A 20,316-nucleotide genomic window follows, 5' to 3' on the forward strand; every position below is an offset into this window, starting at 1 on the left:
GCAAGACAAACTAGCATTTATTTTTAAATTCTTACAGTGGGGAAAAAAAAACTGACAGGCTGACCTGAGTCCAGGGAAAATGTAAAATCGTAGTCACATGACCAGAAATAAGGAGACTTAACCCTATCACTGCCAGAGCATTTTTTGCAAATTTTTTTTTTTTTTATTGTTTACATGTTTAAAAAACTATTTTAGGCTTGAAGATGACATAAACCCCCCCAAATGTTATATATATTCTGAAAGCAGAGACTCTAGAGCAGCCTTTCTCAACCTTTTCAACACAAAGGAACACTGGTGGTCACTGGGAAGAATTACCTCCTTACAGATAGCTAAAAAGGATCAATGGGATAGGGAAATCTGTTTACATCTGCCGTTTCATAGAGGTGAATGGAGGGTTTGATTTAATTGGACAGAAAGGGGCCTTTCACACTAATGCAGTGCAGTGCACCTGTGTCTTTCCTGCGGATTAGCTACACTTTGCCATAGACTTCTATTATATCCTGCAGGTGTGGTGCACTTTCTGAAAGCTCACCAAACCCGCAGGTAATAACAGAAGTCTATGCCTCAGTGCAGGTAACCTGAAGGTGCACTGCACCTGCGGATCAGTTTGAAAGAAGCGCAGTAACCACTACACAGATATGCCCATGTATACACTGCAATTTTAGTAATAAACTGACCTTTATTAACCACTTCAATACAGGGCATTTATACACCTTCCTTACCAGACCAATTTTTAGCTTTCAGCGCTCTCACATTTTGAATGCCGATAACTCAGTCATGCAACACTGTACCCAAACAAAATTGTTATCATTTTTCTCATACAAATAGAGCTTTCTTTTGGTGGTATTTAATCACCACTGGGTTTTTTATTTTTTGCGACATAAGTGAAAAAAGAGTGAAAATTTTGAAAAAAAAACACTTTTTTTTGTTTCTATGATAAAATTTTGCAAATAAGTAATTTTTGTTCATAAATTTGGGCCAAAATGTATACGGCTACATCTCTTTGGAAAAATAAACCAAATTAGTGGATATTTTTTAGTCTCTTTGAAAGTTATAAAGTCTACAAGCTATGGTGAAAATCATTGAAAATTGATCACACATGATGTACTGACGGCCTATCTCATTTCTTGAGGTTCTGAAATGTCAATAAAGTACAAAAACCCCCCCAAAATTTTTTGGAAAAGTAGATAGTCCAAGGTATTTTAGTAAGAGGCATGGTGAGTTTTTTGAAGTTGTATTTTTTCCCACAATTCTTGGGAAAAAGAAGAATGTTTTTGTTTTTTTGTTTTTACAAAATTGTCATAATAACAAATTATTTCTCATACACAGCATATGCATACTTCCAATTACACCCCAAAATACATTCTGCAACTCTTCCCGAGTTTGGCGATACCACATGTGTGGGACTTTTACACAGGCTGGCCACAGAGAGAGATCCAACATGCAGGGAACACCGTAAGCGGTTCTAGGAGCATAAATGACACCTCTAATTTCCTAACGACCTATTACATTTGTGAAGGCCCTGGAGCACCAGGACAGTAGAATTACCCACAAAATTACCCCATTTTGGAAAGCAGACACCCCAATGTATATTCTATGAGGCACAATGAATCTTTTGAACAGTTAATTTTTTTCCACAAGTCTTCGGAAAACATGGAAAGAAAATGAAAACATTTTTTTTTTTACACAAAGTGGTCAGTTTATAAGGTATTTCTAACTCAAAGCAAAGCATGTACATAGCAAAAATTACACCCCAAAATACATTCTGCTACTCATCCTGAGTATGGCGATACCACATGTATGTGACTTTTACACAGCATGTCCACATACAGAGGCCCAATATGCAGGGAGCGCCATCAGGTGTTCTAGGAGCATAAATGACACCTCTAATTTCCTAACGACCCATTACATTTGTGAAGGAATTACCCATGAAATGACCCCATTTTGGAAAACAAACACCCCAAAGTATATTCTATGAAGCATTATGAGTCTTTTGAACAGTTAATTTTTTTACACAAGTCTTCGGAAAACATGGAAAGAAAATAAATTATTATTTTTTTTTTTACACAAAGTTGTCCATTTATAAGATATTTCTAACACATAGCATGTATATAGCAACAATTACACCCCAAAACACATTCTGCTACTCCTCCTGAGTATTGCGATACCACATATGTGAGACTTTTATACAGCCTGGCCTTATACAGAGGTCCAACATTGAAGTGGTACCTTCAGGCGTTCTAGGAGCATAAATGACACATCTCATTTCATTCCTACCTATCACACTTTTGAAGGTCCTGGAGCACCAGGACAATGGAATTGCCCACAAAATGACCCCATTTTGGAAAGCAAACACCCCAGTGTGTATTCTATGAGGCATGGGCTGCAAATGGGTACTCGGGTACTCCGACGAGCTGGTGACAGGTACTCCGTTACTCCAACGGGCTTGTGACAGGTACTCGGTTACTCCGACGGGCTGGAGACAGGTACTCGGGTACTCCGACGAGCTGGTGACAGGTACTCTGTTACTCCGACGGGCTGGTGACAGGTACTCTGTTACTCCGACGGGCTGGTGACAGGTACTCGGGTACTCCGACGGGCTGGTGACAGGTACTCGGGTACTCCGATGGGCTGGTGACAGGTACTCGGGTACTCCGATGGGCTAGTGACAGGTACTCGGGTACTCCAACGGGCTGGTGACAAGTACTCAGGTACTCCGACGGGCCGGTTACAGGTACTCGGGTACTCCCACGGGCTGGTGACAGGTACTCAGGTACGCCGACGGGCTGGTGACAGGCATTCGGGTACTCAGATGAACTGTGACAGGTACTCAGATGAACTGTGACTGGTACTCAGGTACTCAGATGGGCTGTGACAGGTACTCGGGTACTCAGATGGGCTGTGACAGATACTCAAGTACTCGGGTATTCAGATGGGCTGTGACAGGTACTCAGGTACTTGGGTACTCAGATGGGTTGTGACAGGTACTCGGGTACTCAGATGGGCTGGGACAGGTACTCAGATGGGTTGTGACAGGTACTCGGGTACTCAGATGGGCTGGGACAGGTACTCAGATGGGCTGGGACAGGTACTCAGGTACTCGGGTACTCAGATGGACTGTGACAGGTACTCAGGTACTCAGATGGGCTGTGATGGGTACTCAGGTACTTGGGTACTCAGATGGGCTGTGACAGGTACTCGGGTACTCAGATGGGCTGTGACAGGTACTCGGGTACTCAGATGGGCTGGGACAGGTACTCAGATGGGCTGGGACAGGTACTCAGGTACGCGGGTATTCAGATGCGCTGGGACAGGTACTCGGGTACTCAGATGGGCTGACAGGTGCTCAGGTACTCAGATGGACTGTGACAGGTACTTGTGTACTCAGATGGGCTGACAGGTACTCAGATGGGCTGGGACAGGTACTCGGGTACTCAGATGGGCTAGGACAGGTACTTGGGTACTCAGATGGGCTGGGACAGGTACTCGGATACTCAGATGGGCTGGGACAGGTACTCGGGTACTCAGATGGGCTGGTGACAGGTACTCGGTTACTCCGACGGGCTGATGACAGGTACTCGGTTACTCCGACGGGCTGGAGACAGGTACTCGGGTACTCCGACGAGCTGGTGACAGGTACTCTGTTACTCCGACGGGCTGGTGACAGGTACTCTGTTACTCCGACGGGCTGGTGACAGGTACTCGGGTACTCCGACGGGCTGGTGACAGGTACTCGGGTACTCCGACGGGCTGGTGACAGGTACTCGGGTACTCCGACGGGCTGGTGACAGGTACTCGGGTACTCCGATGGGCTAGTGACAGGTACTCGGGTACTCCAACGACCTGGTGACAGGTACTCAGGTACTCCGACGGGCCGGTGACAGGTACTCGGGTACTCCCACGGGCTGGTGACAGGTACTCAGGTACGCCGACGGGCTGGTGACAGGCATTCGGGTACTCAGATGAACTGTGACAGGTACTCAGATGAACTGTGACTGGTACTCAGGTACTCAGATGGGCTGTGACAGGTACTCGGGTACTCCGACGAGCTGGTGACAGGTACTCTGTTACTCCGACGGGCTGGTGACAGGTACTCTGTTACTCCGACGGGCTGGTGACAGGTACTCGGGTACTCCGACGGGCTGGTGACAGGTACTCGGGTACTCCGACGGGCTGGTGACAGGTACTCGGGTACTCCGATGGGCTAGTGACAGGTACTCGGGTACTCCAACGGCCTGGTGACAGGTACTCAGGTACTCCGACGGGCCGGTGACAGGTACTCGGGTACTCCCACGGGCTGGTGACAGGTACTCAGGTACGCCGACGGGCTGGTGACAGGCATTCGGGTACTCAGATGAACTGTGACAGGTACTCAGATGAACTGTGACTGGTACTCAGGTACTCAGATGGGCTGTGACAGGTACTCGGGTACTCAGATGGGCTGTGACAGATACTCAAGTACTCGGGTATTCAGATGGGCTGTGACAGGTACTCAGGTACTTTGGTACTCAGATGGGTTGTGACAGGTACTCGGGTACTCAGATGGGCTGGGACAGGTACTCAGATGGGTTGTGACAGGTACTCGGGTACTCAGATGGGCTGGCACAGGTACTCAGATGGGCTGGGACAGGTACTCAGGTACTCGGGTACTCAGATGGACTGTGACAGGTACTCAGGTACTCAGATGAGCTGTGATGGGTACTCAGGTACTTGGGTACTCAGATGGGCTGTGACAGGTACTCGGGTACTCAGATGGGCTGTGACAGGTACTCGGGTACTCAGATGGGCTGGGACAGGTACTCAGATGGGCTGGGACAGGTACTCAGGTACGCGGGTATTCAGATGCGCTGGGACAGGTACTCGGGTACTCAGATGGGCTGACAGGTGCTCAGGTACTCAGATGGACTGTGACAGGTACTTGTGTACTCAGATGGGCTGACAGGTACTCAGATGGGCTGGGACAGGTACTCGGGTACTCAGATGGGCTAGGACAGGTACTTGGGTACTCAGATGGGCTGGGACAGGTACTCGGATACTCAGATGGGCTGGGACAGGTACTCGGGTACTCAGATGGGCTGGGACAGGTACTCGGGTACTCAGATGGGCTGACAGGTACTCAGATGGGCTGGGACAGGTACTCGGGTACTCAGATGGGCTAGGACAGGTACTTGGGTACTCAGATGGGCTGGGACAGGTACTCGGGTACTCAGATGGGCTGGGACAGGTACTCGGGTACTCAGATGGGCTGTGATGGATGATGACAGGTACTTTGATGGGTGGTGACAGGTACTTTGTGGGTGGTGACAGGTCCACTTTATTGGGGGGGTAATCAGTGTGTGATTGGTGTACACTAGGCGGTAACGGGATGTTATCGCAATCTCATCCTCACACACGATCAGTGTGTGAGGCGGAGAACCCGGTAACATCTCGTTACCGTGGTTTGTTTATATTCTGTGACCGGCTGTGATTGGACACAGCCGTTCACTTGGTAAAGAGCCAATTTCATTGGCTCTTTACTACGATCGGGGCTGGGCTGTGTCAGGGTGACAAGCCACATCCCCGATCGGCGCTCTGCTTGCGCCTTAGGCACGTGTACGAGCCCTGTAACAGCACAGTACATGTGACCGCCTGTGATTGGGCACGGCCGGTCACATGTATCAGGGGGTGGATGGAGATGAAAATCTCACAGAAAGGGGATGGGCTGTGTCCGAGGGACACACCTCATCCACGATCACTGTGCTGCGGGCCCCCCGGGGAGCGGCAAAATACCGAGGCAGTCATATGACGTCCACCCAGGATGCGAGATCCCATCTGTGGCCGTCATATGACTATGGCCGGGTATTGAAGTGGTTAACAGTCTTCAATTCAGGTATCGCCGGCTGTTGCTGGCCCCGGCAGAGTGTATTTGATATCACTCTGCCTGTGGCAAGAGATGGCGCTATACAGGAAGCATCAGCTTATACAGCTCTGCTCCACAGCTGCTTGCTTTGCCGGCTTCATTAACATAGATGCTTTGGGATGGCGGGTCTGCAACCCATGATCTGGGCTTGCCAATCTGCCATCCCACAGAAGGAGGTCGCGGGCCACATCAGAGGGCTCCGTGGGCCACTGGTTGGGCACCCCTGCCTTAGACCATTCAGAGTAAGAATAATTAACCACTACTCTCTGAATTTGTTTTTTAGCCAATTTTCTATCCATTTACAAATTGATCTTTCTAAGCCTGTAGATTTCACCTTACATAGGCTACTGTGTGCCAAAGTCCATCCAAATGTGCATGCTTATGCCCATGAGCATGTCCCCCTCTCTCACCCCTCTCCTCCCCCCTTTCTCCAGGGAGAAGGAGAGAAACCTTTTCTTTCCCCCCTCTCTTTCTCTCCTCCCCCCCATCCCTCCTCATCTCTCACACCCATAAACACATCCCCCTCTCTCACCCCTCTCTTCCCCCAGGGGGAAGGTGAGAGACCTTCCTTTCTACCCTCTCTTTCTGTCTTTTTTCCCCTTACCCCCCCCTCTCTCACGCCGATGAGCACGCCCCCCTCTCCTCCCCCATTCCCCTAGGGGGATCTACAGAGGCCTTCCTTTCCACCCTCTCTTTCTATCTCCTCCCCTCTTACTTCCCCCTCTGTCTCTCACGCCCATGAGCATGTCCCCCTCTCTCACTCCTCTCCTCCCCCATTCCCCAGGGAAGGAGAGAGACCTTCCTTTCTCCCTCTCTTTATTTTTCCCCCTTACCCCCCCTCTGTCTCTCACTCCCATGAGCACGTCCCCCTCTCTAACCTCTCTCCTCCCCCATTCTCCCAGTGGCAAAGAGAGAGACCTTCCTTTCTCCCTTCTCTTTCTATCTTTTTCCCCCCTCACTCTGCCCCCACTCTCTCCCTCTCCTCCAAGTATCACCCACCTCATTCTCTTCACATTACTCATTACTTCCTCTGGATTAACTGTGGGTATAGAATTGGGTATATTGGGGCGTGGCCTGGACATGGCGGAGTGGAGAGGTGTTTGAGAGGAGCTCCCGGCCTTCACCTATCCTACCCAATCTATTTTGCTCCTTTGACTGCATTATGCTCTCCTCGAGGAAGCGCTCATCAAAGAGAAAAAAGAGGTCCACTAAACAGACCCCTTCAGCATCTCCGCCCGGGGGAAATACAACGTTTATTCCAGCAGTTACAGTCCGTCTCCCCGGACCGCAAGATGGAGGAGGCACATGCTTCCCACAGCGCAGAACATGATACTCAACCTGCTTTGCCGTCAGGCTCCCAAAGCCCTAAGCTTTACCGCAGCACCCCGTCAGCTATCTCAGCGGTACCGGGAGGGTCACCACAATTTCCCCTGACATATTTGGCAGACGAAGAGCTGAGGGCCATACTCCGAGCCCTCCCGACAAAAGCAGACATTGAAGCTCTGGTCGGGCAGGTTGAGGCGGCGCACCATAAGGAGTTACAGGCAGTGAAACAGGAGGTGCAGTCCCTATCCACCAGACTTACAGCGGGGGAGGGTTCTGTGTCGGCGCTGGACCGCTGTCAGGGCTGGCTTAGCCCTTCCTTCTCTGGGCTGGCTGCTCAGCTGTCGGCTAATTGCCAGCTCTCTTCTCTCTACACAGCTACCAGCTGTTCCTGATGATGCTCGTCTGACCTGCCTACTTAAAGCCTTCCAGCTCACTTCACCTCTGCCTTCGCCTTGGTCACATCACTCGAAACCATCTCCTGCGGTTTGTCTAAAGACTCACTTGCTGACATCCCTTCTGGCTCCTTATCCTGCTTCCTGTTGCTCTACTTGGATCCCTGACTTCTGGCCTGGCTGACTACCCGATCTGGTTACTGGACTATGGTTATGTTGACCACGCTTTTTCTATTTACCTTTTTATTTTTATTAATAAACAAGTGTGATTTAATTGTACTTCTGTCTCAGTCTGATTCATGGTTTCTGACAACCGCAGAGTCTCGGAGCTAGAGGCACATCACCGTTTCCAGACCGAGAGAACAGTGGACATGCAACTACACCTGGAAGAGATGGAGGACAGAAGCCACAGGAATAACCTGTGGCTCCGCGGCCTCCCGGAGGCTACGGGAAAGGTGGATCTTGAGGCAACGGTGGCGGTTATCTTCCGCAGAGTGGCGGGAGACAAGCTACAGGGCCGACTTGCATTCGACAGGATCCATCCTGCACTGGGACCCAGGTCGGAGGACCCAGCCAGACCGCGGGATGTGATTTGTAGACTACATCACTACACCCACAAGGAGATTGTGGCGCGGAAGGCGTGGGATGTCCAAGACCTGGAGTTGGATGGAGCATAGCTAAAGATCCTGCCTGACATATCCAGGGCAAGTTACAGTGCAGAGCAATGCTGAAACCCCTCTTGGATCTGGTGAGGAGACGAAACATCACTTACCGTTGGGGTTTCCCCCTATCGGTCACCTTCCGGCGGGATCAACATTCCTTTACTCTTCGCTTGCCAGAGTCACTGCCAGCTCTCTTTGCATTTATGGGGGCTGAGCCTATAGAGATCCCTAACTGGCTTGGTTACATTCCCGGCTTCCAGGGTCGCAGGAACAGCGCTAGCGTGAGCGGGGGATTGCCTCCCAGACCTCCGCGAAGTTGTCGGCGCTCACGCACAGCATTCCCAGAGGATGCCCGTGAAGCGTAAGTACATGCTATGCATCTTTCCCCTGGCCTTGAACTCATACTTTTGGTTCCTCCCCAGTCGCTCTGCAGGTGAAGGGTATACCCTTGACTTGAACAGCCCCGGAAGCTGCCGAGCGGATTCTGCACACCAGGACCTAGCGGCTTGACTTATGGTTCCCCCGCTGACTTGTGGCCCCCCTTTTTTTTTCATCTGAATATCGGCCATCCGGGGACAGCTTGGGTTAGGGGGAGCCGTAGGCCTCCCTATTGATCATTGGGTTTGACCCCGGCCATCCCTGGGGGGGCTGGAGTTCCCTCCCTCTGGGCTGTGTACACCTGGATATAGATGGGGCGGATCAAGCCCCTCCTAGGCAACTGTGAGTCTCTGTTACAGGAGCCTCAGCTAGCGTGACATTCATGCGCTTCCCCTCACACCACTGCTACTCCCCGGGGCTTGCCTATATAGATGGGTCAGAGTTTAACTTTGACTTGGGCTGGTGGGTGGGTGGGATGTTGATAAGAGGTGTCACCTGTACGGCAGTGTTCGGGTTGGGGGCCGACTGTTACCTCCTGCTGTACTCCACCCCCTCCTCCTCCCGGCATTGCTTGTGGGGGCGGGGGTCTATGTGCTAGTTTATTGCCCACCTGGGGCGGTGGGAGTGGGGTTCGGGGTGGACATATGCCCAAGCGGCCGACCTATTTGCATCTGAGATTGCCTGGAATGGCTCCAACTCCGGACCGGTACGCCACTTTTGATCCCTGCTATACAGAGCATACCGGTGGAGGACAAGGGGGATCCCTCACGGAGTCCCCCCGCCTTCATGACTTTCTGGTTAGGGGGGCAGCCTGACTGATATGCTTAGACCCATCTGGTGGACCGAGAGCATTGGGGGACATGTTCTACAAATAGCACCAGTGGGGAGGTAATCTATTGGTGAAATGTTAATAAGATGGAGGTTGGTGGCCAGAGGGGTTCTTATACTTTTGTTTCTGCTTTTTTGAAAAGAATTGCCTTGCCAGGGTTGAGTGCCTAATGTGGGGTATCTGTTAGGGTATCTCTTGACGGCTCCATGTTATTGTTATTTTTCCTCTTTGACCATGGAAGTTTCAAGCTTTGAGTTCGGGTGGGTGGGGAGGCTGGGGCCCCTCCTCTCTCTCGGTTACAGTCCTACCTTACCCCCAAATAGGCCTATGCACACCCCCAGGATCTGGAGGGTAGTGTGTCAGTTCAAGTTTTAATTTGTCTATATAGAACGTCGGGTCCTATACTTGGGACCTCCACCACTACTACTTTTCCACACACAGGAGAGTGGCCCTACCTTGTAACTTTTCCTTGGGCCCCTTTCTTGTCCTAGTCGTTTTCCTTTCCTCAACTCCTGTCTGTCTCATCTAACCTCATTCCCGTGCTCCCCTCTTCCTTCTTGATCTCTCCCCCCTCCCTTGCACAGCCGAGGTGATGGATTCTATGAAAATAGTTTCGCTTAATGCCAAGGGCCTGAACATCCCAGAAAAAAGGCGCATGCTTATGAATGACCTTTGGAAGTCCCAGACAGACGTAGCCTTTATTCAGGAAACTCACTTTCAACATGATAAATACCCACTTCTCAAAAACAGATTCTTCCCCATCGCATACCACTCTACCAACTCAATGGCCAAAACTAAAGGGGTATCCATTCTAATCTCTAGTAAACTCCCGTGGAGGTGTCAGGCAGTACTAGGAGACCCGGAAGGCTGATACATGTTCCTTAAGGGGATTGTCGGGGACGTCCAAATGACCCTAGCAATGGAATTTGCGCCCAATGAACACCAGGGCACTTTTATCACACACATTCTTAACAAGCTGAGTGATTTTACGTCGAGCCAGTTGATTTTGGGTGGAGATTTTAACATGCCCCTGATCCTCACATCAGATACTTCCACGGGCCTCTCGTCAATACCCCCGTCCCAGCGAAAGCATAGCGCCTGCAACACTCGGGTGAACGGGATTACACATACTATTCGCATACTCACAAACTCTACTCCATAATTGATTACTTCTTGATACCCCACAATCAACTACACTCAGTAACTAACTCCTCCATAGGCCATATTACATGGTCAGACCATGCTCCTGTATCCTTGACCTATACCCTTACTGGGAGACAGAAGGCCAACTCACGGTTCTGGCGGCTGAATGAGAGTCTCCTCCAAGTACCTGAAATCTTGAAGGAAGTAACTAATACTCAACTTGTGTGTTGTGTTTTTTTTATTTTTTTTCCACAGGTGAATGGGTAGGGGTACATTGTACCCCATACTCATTCACATAGGGGGCCGGGATCTGGTGGCCCCTTATTAAAGGGGGCTTCCCGATTCCGATAAGCCCCCCGCCCGCAGACCCCGACATCCAACGGCCAGGGTTGTCGGGAAGAGGCCCTTGTCCTCATCAACATGGGGACAAGGTGCTTTGGGGTGGGGTGGGGGGGCGCGCGGCCCCACCTTCCCCAGGGCACCCCCCATGTTGAGGGCACGGCACGGCTCAGGAGGGGGGCGCTCGCTTGTCCCCACCCCCTTTCCTGGCTGGCCGGGTAGCGTGCTCAGATAAGGGTCTGATATGGACCTAGGGGGGACCCCCACACCGATCTTTCTGCGTAGGGATTCCCCTTTAAGTCCATACCAGGTGACGGGTCCAGCGACGCTTCCTTAACTGGCCCCGGCTACCTGGAGCCACGCTCAAAATGAGCGGACTTTTCTCCGGGCGGGAAAAGTCAGTTCATTTCAAAAGTACGGCGGCCTGGTGCACACAGGGCCGTACTGTCCGCCAAAATGCGAGCGCGGACTTTTGGGTAAAAAAAAGTCGGACGGAGCCTACACACGGGCGGATTGTCCGCTGGACTTTTCCACCGAATTGTTTGATCGTGTGTACGAGGCATTACTACATTATTCTTCCAGGAGAATGATGCACCAGACTGTAACCCAGGCTCCCTATGGGAAGCCCACAAGGCAGTCCTGAGGGGACTCTTAATCAGCCATGGAGCAAGAATAAAAAGAGAACGATCAGCACAGCTTTCAAAACTCTTGGCTTCTTTATCGACTACAGAGGCATGACACAAGCATGCACCCTCCCAGGCCCTAGAGTTAGAGCTTGGGACAATCCGTAAACACACCACAGACCTACTGCATTTCAAGGCCAAAGCGGCCATACAACATTGCCGCCAACTCGTGTATGAGTCTGGGGACAAATGTGGGAAAACGTTGGCTAGAGCTGTCAGGGAACTAAAACAAGTTGCCTATATCCCTCATATTACCAGCCCGAATGGCCAGAAGGCTACCCTCCCACAACAGATTTCAAATGTATTTGGCGACTTTTATGCTGTTATATAATTTACCGCGAGGTCAACCCGCTCAATCAGATGTTGACGACTATGTAGCAGGCTCCCAAATGCCAACCCCCCCTACAGATGTTAGAGATGAGCTAGAGACACCCATAACCTTAAAAATGGGGGGAGGGGGGAGAAGGGAAGAAAGTGGGACTTTAGATGAAGCACACAGCAAGTAAACAAGTTGGTCAAGCGACTAGAAAGTTATATTTATTCATATTTCATAATCGCTTGGCTTGGACACACTGGGGAGATGGACTGGCGCTAATCGCCGGACGGCTGAGCCGCCCAGGTGAAAGCATTCCTCTCGTCGGTATTGTCTCGGTCAGCGTGGTGCTGGGGGCAGGACAAAGTCGGTGCACCTGCTCTACGTGACGGATCATGTTCACTTTTTCATGGCCCATTTTTTGGCTATAGGTACACTTAAATGTTAATTTTTTTTTTCTCACCACTTTGACACACATTATTAATATATTTTTATTTTACATTTTTCTCGCTTAGGCTCCCCTTTGGGATTTTCATTCACACTTCACTTCACACATGCAAATTTTCACTTTGGAGGTGCCTGTGGTGGGTATCGCCCATGCTGGCCTTTGTGGTGACCGGGAGTTGTGCTCTGCGATGTTGTGGCGATCTCCGATGCTATTCTGCTGGTGTGTGGGTGCAGACGTGAGTTGGATGCATAGCCCTCATTAACTATAAAATTATACTTTTTTTCCTCTTATATTTCTTACTCAATCTCTGTTATTTTATTTTTTATTATTTTTTGTTCATTTTTTTTAATTCATTTTTTTATTTTATTTTAGATTTACTCCATGATTTTGCTCCTGATGAGCGGTTGTCGTGCCGCGAAACGCGTCAAGCTTTTATCATTTTTTATTTCTACTTTAATCATGGAACAATAAGACATCATTTGATTTTATTTGTATTCAATATAATTTATTATGAAATTATGAAAGTGTACTATATGCATTAATGATCATTGCTGCTTTTTTCAAATGTTAAGGTCTGTCGGATTGGGATACATTTTCTATACATTGTATGCTTATCCAAGATCCACCTTATAGAGGTTTGATGCCCAAAATGTTTTTTTAGAGGCTTGATGCCCAAAATGTTTTATGGTGGATTATGGATTATGAAATATGAATAAATATAACTTTCTAGTCGCTTGACCAACTTGTTTACTTGCTGTGTGCTTCATCTAAAGTCCCACTTTCTTCCCTTCTCCCCCCTCCCCCCATTTTTAATATTTTGATAGGGATGGAGGCGGGCACGTCTTTGATGCTCGCTTCATTTAAAGTCCCAAAATTGTATTCTGCTTACACCCATAAACTTAGAAGAGCTGCAGACGACCATCAGTTCCATGAAATTAGGGAAAGCCCTGGGCCCAGATGGATATACCATTCATTACTACAAAATCTTCCTTCCCATTATAGGCCCACGAATGGTAGCGTTCTTTAATTCAATTGGGACAGAAGCAATCCTTCCCAGAGACATGTTAAAAGCCCACATTTCCTTGATCCCCCAAAGAGGATAAGGATCCCACCCTGTGCGGAAGCTATAGACCCATATCTCTGTTCAACACAGACTTAAAATTGTACACCAAGATCCTGTCTTCCAGGCTGGCAAATCATCTCCAGTCTTTAATCCATCTAGACAGGTGGGTTTCATACCCACCAGGGAGGCTTGAGACAATACCATTAAAGTTTTAAACCTCCTCCATGTTGCCAGCACTGAGGGCTCTCCCTGCGTATTTCTGAGCACCGACGCTGAGAAAGTGTTTGACAGGGTGAACTGGAAGTTCATGCTTGCAGTGCTCCGTCATATAGACCTGGGAGACAGGATGCTCAATTGGATCAACAGTATCTATTCTAACCCCACGGCGCAGGTGAAAGCAATGGCCTCCTCTCAGCTCCTTTCCCTATCATGAATGGAACAAGGCAGGGGTGCCCGTTGTCCCCCCTCCTATTTGCGCTCTCACTAGAGCCTTTTCTATGCAAAATACGCCTGAACCCTGATATTCAGGGCCTCTCCCTAGGTGGCATTCATTGTAAAATCTCGGCTTATGCCGACGACCTGCTGTTTTCTTTGACCAATCCTAGGATCTCCCTCCCAAATCTTCTTAAAGAATTTGATGCCTATGGTGCGCTATCAAATCTAAATATAAATTTTTCAAAATCAGCAGCCATGGGAATAGCCATCGCCCCTTCAGTAATGCGTTCAATGCAAGTCCACTTTCGTTTCAGGTGAACAGCTGTAGCACTAAAATACTTAGGAACCATATTCCAGTAGATATGAGCTCAACTTCCCCCGTATCTTGACCAAGGCCCACACCCTATTAGAAAACTGGAATAGAGGGCTGCACTCGTGGTTCGGCAGATGTAACCTCCTGAAAATGTGTATCTTACCCAAAATCCTCTATCTCCTCCAAGCCCTTCCCATTCATATACCACACTCTATCTTTAAGCAGGTCCATGCCCTTTTTTCACGCTTTATCTGGGCCAACAAAAAAACACACTTAAATAGGGTACAGATGTCATTGCCAAACAGCAGGGAGGCTTGGGAGTACCGGACATTAAACAATACTTTCAGGCCACACACATAGGACGCTTGCTAGACTGGAGACGAAATAGAGGGACTAAACTATGGGTGCAGATTGAGCAAGCTCAGACAAACATCCCATTAAAGGGAGCGTTATGGTGCTTCGCCTCTCTCCCCTCAAGACTGAAAACACATCCACTCATGGGTACCACACTACGTCACAGTAGACAGACGGCTGTGCAGTCGTCCCTCACTTCGCACAACTCTCCGCTCTACCCAATTCTGGGACATTCTGATCTTACACCAGGCCTTCAGTCCTCTGAGTTTGGTGGGTTGAGGTGCGCAGGGTTGGACCATGTCGCTAAGTTTGTAATAGCGGGACGTTGGCTCACCTTACCAGAACTGACTGAGGGGGTAGGCACCTACCGACTACCCTTCTGGAAAGTGGTGCAGTTACACCACTTCCTTCAGTCGATCTCAGACCCGCAGGACTTTGCCCGTCCACTAACCACTTTTGAAGAGTATTGCACAGGTACTGAGCCACTGGCAAGAATCCTGTCCAAAATGTACTCGCTGATTAACTCGCCACCCACACAACCTTATCTACTCGGTCTGGCTGGATGGGAGGGCGAGCTTGGTTGCAAATTTTTGGAAACCCAAAACAGAAAATCGTAAGCTGTGCGGTCAAAACGTCAATTTGCACAAAAACACAGGAGACTAACTATAAAATCTGGACGAGGTGGTACCTCACGCCTTCCAGGTTGCACAAATGCTTCCCCAACACTTCGGACCGCTGTTGGCAGTGCGAGCAGGAGGAGGGCACAATGCTTCACATCTTTTGGTCCTGCTCTGAACTCTAGAATTTTTGGAGAACAGTTAGGAACTTTACCCAAAGATTTACGGATTATTTAATACCAGATAACGCAGCCTTCTTCCTCTTACACCTGTCAAAAATACAGATCAAAAAATACAAGAAATCACTGATTCGCCATCTTTTGAATGCAGCGAAGGCATGTATACTGCTTCGTTGGAAACAGCAGAGCCCGCCGACAGTGGCAGATTGGATCCGTAAGGTGGAGGAATGCAGTAAGCTAGAAGACTTGGTACTTACTGCATAACATAAACACGAGAAATACTTGTCTACCTGGGCTATCTGGAACCTCTTTATTTACTCAGATGAGGGAATTAACCTCCGAGGGCCATAAATGGCCAATAACCAGCTATAATTTCATGGCACAGGAGGCAAATTCTGGCGCCACCTCTCACCTCGGCTAACGAACCCCCCCACCTCTGCTTTTCTCTTTTCTAACTTTGCCCCCTCTGTTTCTTTTCCCATCTTAACACCTATATTTTCAATGGACTCTGTAATGTTATCTGTAACCTAAATATGTAGAAACTGTTTTAAGTACACATGTTGCATCTTCAGATTGGTTGTAATGCTGGGAACTCTCGCTTGCATCAAAAAAGAATTCGGTATATTGGATTGTACAATATTTTTTATTGTATTCTATTCTTCTCTCGTAGTTTCATAGTTATTAAAGTTGAATAAAGACACCAATTAAGCCAATTAAAAGCCAATTAAATTAAAGCCAATTAACCTACCTGCATGTCTTTGGTTTGTGGGAGGAAACCGGAGTACCCGGAGGAAACCCACGCAGGCACAGGGAGAACATGCAAACTCCAGGCAGGTAGTGTCGTGGTTGGGATTTGAACCAGCGACCCTTCTTACTGCTAGATGACAGTGCTAACCACTACACCACTGTGCCGCCCAGAGCCCTGCTCTGCTCCATATAGCCTCTTCTCTCATGCGATCTTCATCCTTCTCTGTTCCATTTTTTCCCTTCTCTTCGTTCTTCTCGCTTCTCCTCTTCTTTTCTCCATTTAGCCTCCTCCCCCATTCCCCAGGTATGAAGGAGAGAGACCTTCCTTTCTCCCTCTGTTTCTATCTTTTTCCCCCTTACTTTCCCCCCACTCTTTCCCTCTCCTCCAACTATTACCCCCCTCATTCTCTTCACATTACTCATCTCTTTTTTCATCTCTTTTTTCTTCAGCCCCCTTCTTCTCGGCTCTTCTTCCCTTCTCCTTTGTTCTTCTCGCTTCTCCTCTTCTTTTCTCCATTTAGCCCCCTCTCTCTTAGGTAAGGGGGGAGATAGAAAGAGAGGGGGGAAAGGGGGTCTCTCACGCCTATGAGCATGTCCCCCTCTCTCACTCCTCTCCTCCCCCATGCCCCAGGTAAGAAGGAGAGAGACCTTCCTTTCTCCCTCTCTTTCTATCTTTTTCCCTCTTACTTTCCCCCCACTCTCCCTCTCCTTCAACTATCAACCCCCTCATTCTCTTCACATTAATCATCTCTTTTTTTCATCAGCCCCCTTCTTCTAGCCTCTTCTCTCATGCGATCTTCTTTCTGCTGCATCCACTGTTCTCTTAATTTTTTATCCCTTCTTTTTGCCTCTTCCTCTTTCAATTTGTCCTCCCTTTTCTGTACCTCTCTTTCCCATCTTTTCAGTTTTTCTCTCCTCTCCTCTGCTCTTTTACATTTATCCTCCTCTCTCTTGCGATCTTCTTCCAGCTGCTTCTCCTGTGCTGCTTTTCTGTTTTCCCATTTTCTCACCTGCTCAGCTCTGAATTTGTCCATCCTTCTCTGTTCCTCTTTTTCCTGTCTCTTTCGTTCTTCTCGCTTCTCCTCATCTTTTCTCCATTTAGCCTCCTCTCTCTTGCGGTCTTCTTCCAGCTGCTTCTTCTCTTTTGCTTTTCTGTCTTCCCATATTTGTGTCTGCTTATCTCTGAGTTCGTCCAAGATTTTCTTTTCCTCTTCTTCCCTTCTCTTCTGTTCTTCTCTCTTTTCCTCTGCTTTTCTCCATTTAGCCTCCTCTCTCTTGCGATCTTCTTCCAGCCTGTTCTCCTCTTCTGTTTTTCTGTTTTCCCATCTTTGCGTCTGCTTATCTCTGAGTCTGTCCATTGTTATCTGTTCCCTTTCTTTCTCTTTCTTCCTTCCTTCTCTCTTCTCCTCTGCTTTTCTGCATTTAGACTCCTCTTTCTTGCGATATTCTTCCAGCAGCTTCACCTCTTCTTCTTTTGTGTTTTCCCATTTTCTTGCCTCCCCATTTATGATTCTGTCCAGCCTTCTCTGATCTTCTTCTTCCCTTGTCTTCTGTTTTTCTCTATTCTCCTCTGCTTTTTTCCATTCAGCTTCTTCCCTCTTGTAATTTTCTTGCAGCCTCTCCTGCTCTAGTCTTTGCATCTTCTCTTCTCTTTTTCTGTTTTCCCATATTTCCGCCTCCTCAGCTTTTAATTTTTCCTCCCTTCTCTGTTTCTCCTCTTCCTTTCTCTTCTGTTTTTCTCTTGTCTTCCTCAAATTGGCTTCCTCCCTCTCAAAATCTTCTTCCAGCTGCTTCTTCTCATCTCTTTTTTTCTTGTCCCATTTGCGCTGCTCCTCATCTCTGAATTTTTCCTTCCTTCTCAGTTCCTCTTTATCCTTTCTCGTCTGTTCTTTTCTCCTCTCCTCTGCTTTTTTCCATTGAGCTTCCTCCCTCTTGCGATCATCATCCAGATGCTTCCTTTCTTCTCTTTTTTTCTGTTCCCATTTGCGCTGCTCCTCATCTCTGATTTTTGCCATCCTTCTTTGTTCCTCTTCTTCCTTTCTCTTCTGTTCTTTTCTTATCTCTTCTGCTTTTCTCCAAGTAGCTTCTTCGTACATGCGATCCCCTTCAAGCTGCTTCTTTTCTGCTCCTATTCTGTTTTTCCATTTTTTCGCCTCCTCATTAATGAGTTTTTCCTCCTTTCCCTGTTCCTCCTTATCCTTTCTCTTCTGTTCATCGATCTTCTCTTCTGCTTTTATCCAATTGGCTTCCTCCCCCTTGCGAACTGCTTCCAGCAGCTTCTTCTCTTCTCTTTTTTTGTTTTCCCATTTTCTCTTCTCCTCCTCTCTGCATTTTTCCTCCCTTTGCTGTTCCTCTTTTTCCTCTCTCTTTTGTTTTTCTCTCTCCTCCTCTGCTTTTCTCCAATTGGCTTCATCCCTCTTGCGAACTGCTTCCAGCAGCTTCTTTTCTTCTATTTTTTTGATTTCCCATTTTCTCTCCTCCTCCTCTCTGAATTGTTCCTTCCTTCTCTGTTCCTCCTTTTCCTTTCTCTTCTGCTCTTTCGCCCTCGCCTCTGCTTTTCTCTGTTTCTCTTTAGCCTCCTCTCTCTTGCGTTCTTCTTCCAACCACTTCTCCTTTACACTCCTTACTTTATCCCATTTGCTCGCCTCATCAACTCTCCTATAGTTGATGGTGTTCATTTTTCCCTATGAATGAAAAGAAGAAGATCAGCCTAAATTCATATTTAAAAGTTGCGTAACATTGGCATTCATTTGGATTTTGTTTTGTATGGTTTATTATATGATTGTGAAGTTTCTGAAAAAAATGTTCATATTTGATCTGCATTACATGAGGTGAATGTAAACTCATATTCTATTTCTGACTATGTTTGGCATCGTTCCTCGCTGTATACAGTTTTCTTAAAGTGTATGCTGAGCCACAACCTTTTGTTATAATTTTAGATAGTATAGGGAAGAGTTAAAACCCCTATGGAGTTTTTCTTTTTTTCCTGTGATCAGGAGATTTCTCATCACTTCTTGTCCTAGAGATGCAACGGGAAATTTGAGAAAATCTCTCTAAAATGAATGTAATTTCTATCTTAATTGTCACAGGATTGGGTGTCCCCATTTTAAGACTTTACCTCCCCAATTGCTCAGAATTTTTTAAATTACCACTCCTAAGCGGCAATACAGATAACAATAACAACTCAACACAGTGTCTAAATTCTCACCACTCTATACAAAAATTATAAACGTCTTCACATAGAATTTTAAAGGACAATTAAAGTCAAGAACAAACATTTAATATGTTGAAGTTAGATAGTCCTTAGATGTGATGGCTGCTTTAGTTTTCATTTTTCATGATTTTCAGCAAGTACAGAAAGTACCCGCTGACCTGTCAAAAAATGCTGTGAATAGACAGCATTATCAAATTAATTTTTTTTCTGTAAACTGCTAATTTTCCCATCTCCCATGTAATTGGAATAAACAAAGGCAGACATGTTTGTAGTCCTGCCTGGGTGGCAGCAATGAGTTCTTACATAGATACAGTGGAGGAGTGAGTATAGTCACCCAGGGACAGGAAATGCGTTCTTCACAGGAAGTGAAAATGTAGCGAAAAAGTCTGACCATATTAGGTCAATAATGTCAAGAGCCTTTGTTCTCCTTTGTGTATGTGCAGTTGTGAGTGTGAAGTCATATAAGAATAGTGAAAAAATATATAGATACTTACTGAATAGCTCATCTTGAAATTTGTCTCTGAAAACTCCAAATAAAATCGGATGCTCTTTAAGACAATGAATACGTTTCCCAAACGTTTACCAAACGCCTGCTAAACCTCAAATTTCTCAAATCTCAAAAAGTTGTCGGCCACTAAATCTGTAAAGATAGAAAAAGACAATATTTAGTAATAAATTCTTGTAACCAGACATCACACAAAGTCATTGACCATAACTACAACTAATGTTAAACATTAAACAACTACTGAACAAGAGCCACAGGCAAAGGTAGTAACGTCTTGATTTTAACTGATTTTTAATCCCTTTTCCTTTAAAGAGCCGCTGACCACCTATGATGATGGGATCATTTGTTTAAAAGTTGAGAGGTGTGGGGGGTATAGAGTGCCAGTAAACACCAATGATTGTGGGATCGATGTATTAAGGCCCCTTTCACACTGACACGTTTTTTCAGGCGCTACAGCGCTAAAAATAGCGCCTGTAT

The 20,316-nt window shown here is 47.4% G+C and overlaps 1 protein-coding gene across 1 annotated transcript; it reads right to left on the reverse strand.

The window, feature by feature from the left end:
* Window positions 1–16,829: 16,829 nt before the first annotated feature.
* Window positions 16,830–19,970, reverse strand: LOC143962821 (uncharacterized). The gene is made up of 2 exons (XM_077472297.1): window positions 19,829–19,970; window positions 16,830–18,804 (listed from the first exon to the last, which is right to left on the reverse strand). The coding sequence occupies exons 1-2, from the start codon at window positions 19,838–19,840 to the stop codon at window positions 16,861–16,863; spliced, it is 1,956 nt and encodes a 651-aa protein (XP_077328423.1). The 5' UTR covers window positions 19,841–19,970; the 3' UTR covers window positions 16,830–16,860.
* Between the last annotated feature and the right edge of the window lie 346 nt (window positions 19,971–20,316).

The sequence above is a fragment of the Lithobates pipiens genome, unplaced genomic scaffold, assembly GCF_037356315.1.
Source record: "Lithobates pipiens isolate NorthernLeopardFrog02 unplaced genomic scaffold, aLitPip1_a1.2 Scaffold_8, whole genome shotgun sequence".
NCBI lineage: Eukaryota > Metazoa > Chordata > Amphibia > Anura > Ranidae > Lithobates > Lithobates pipiens.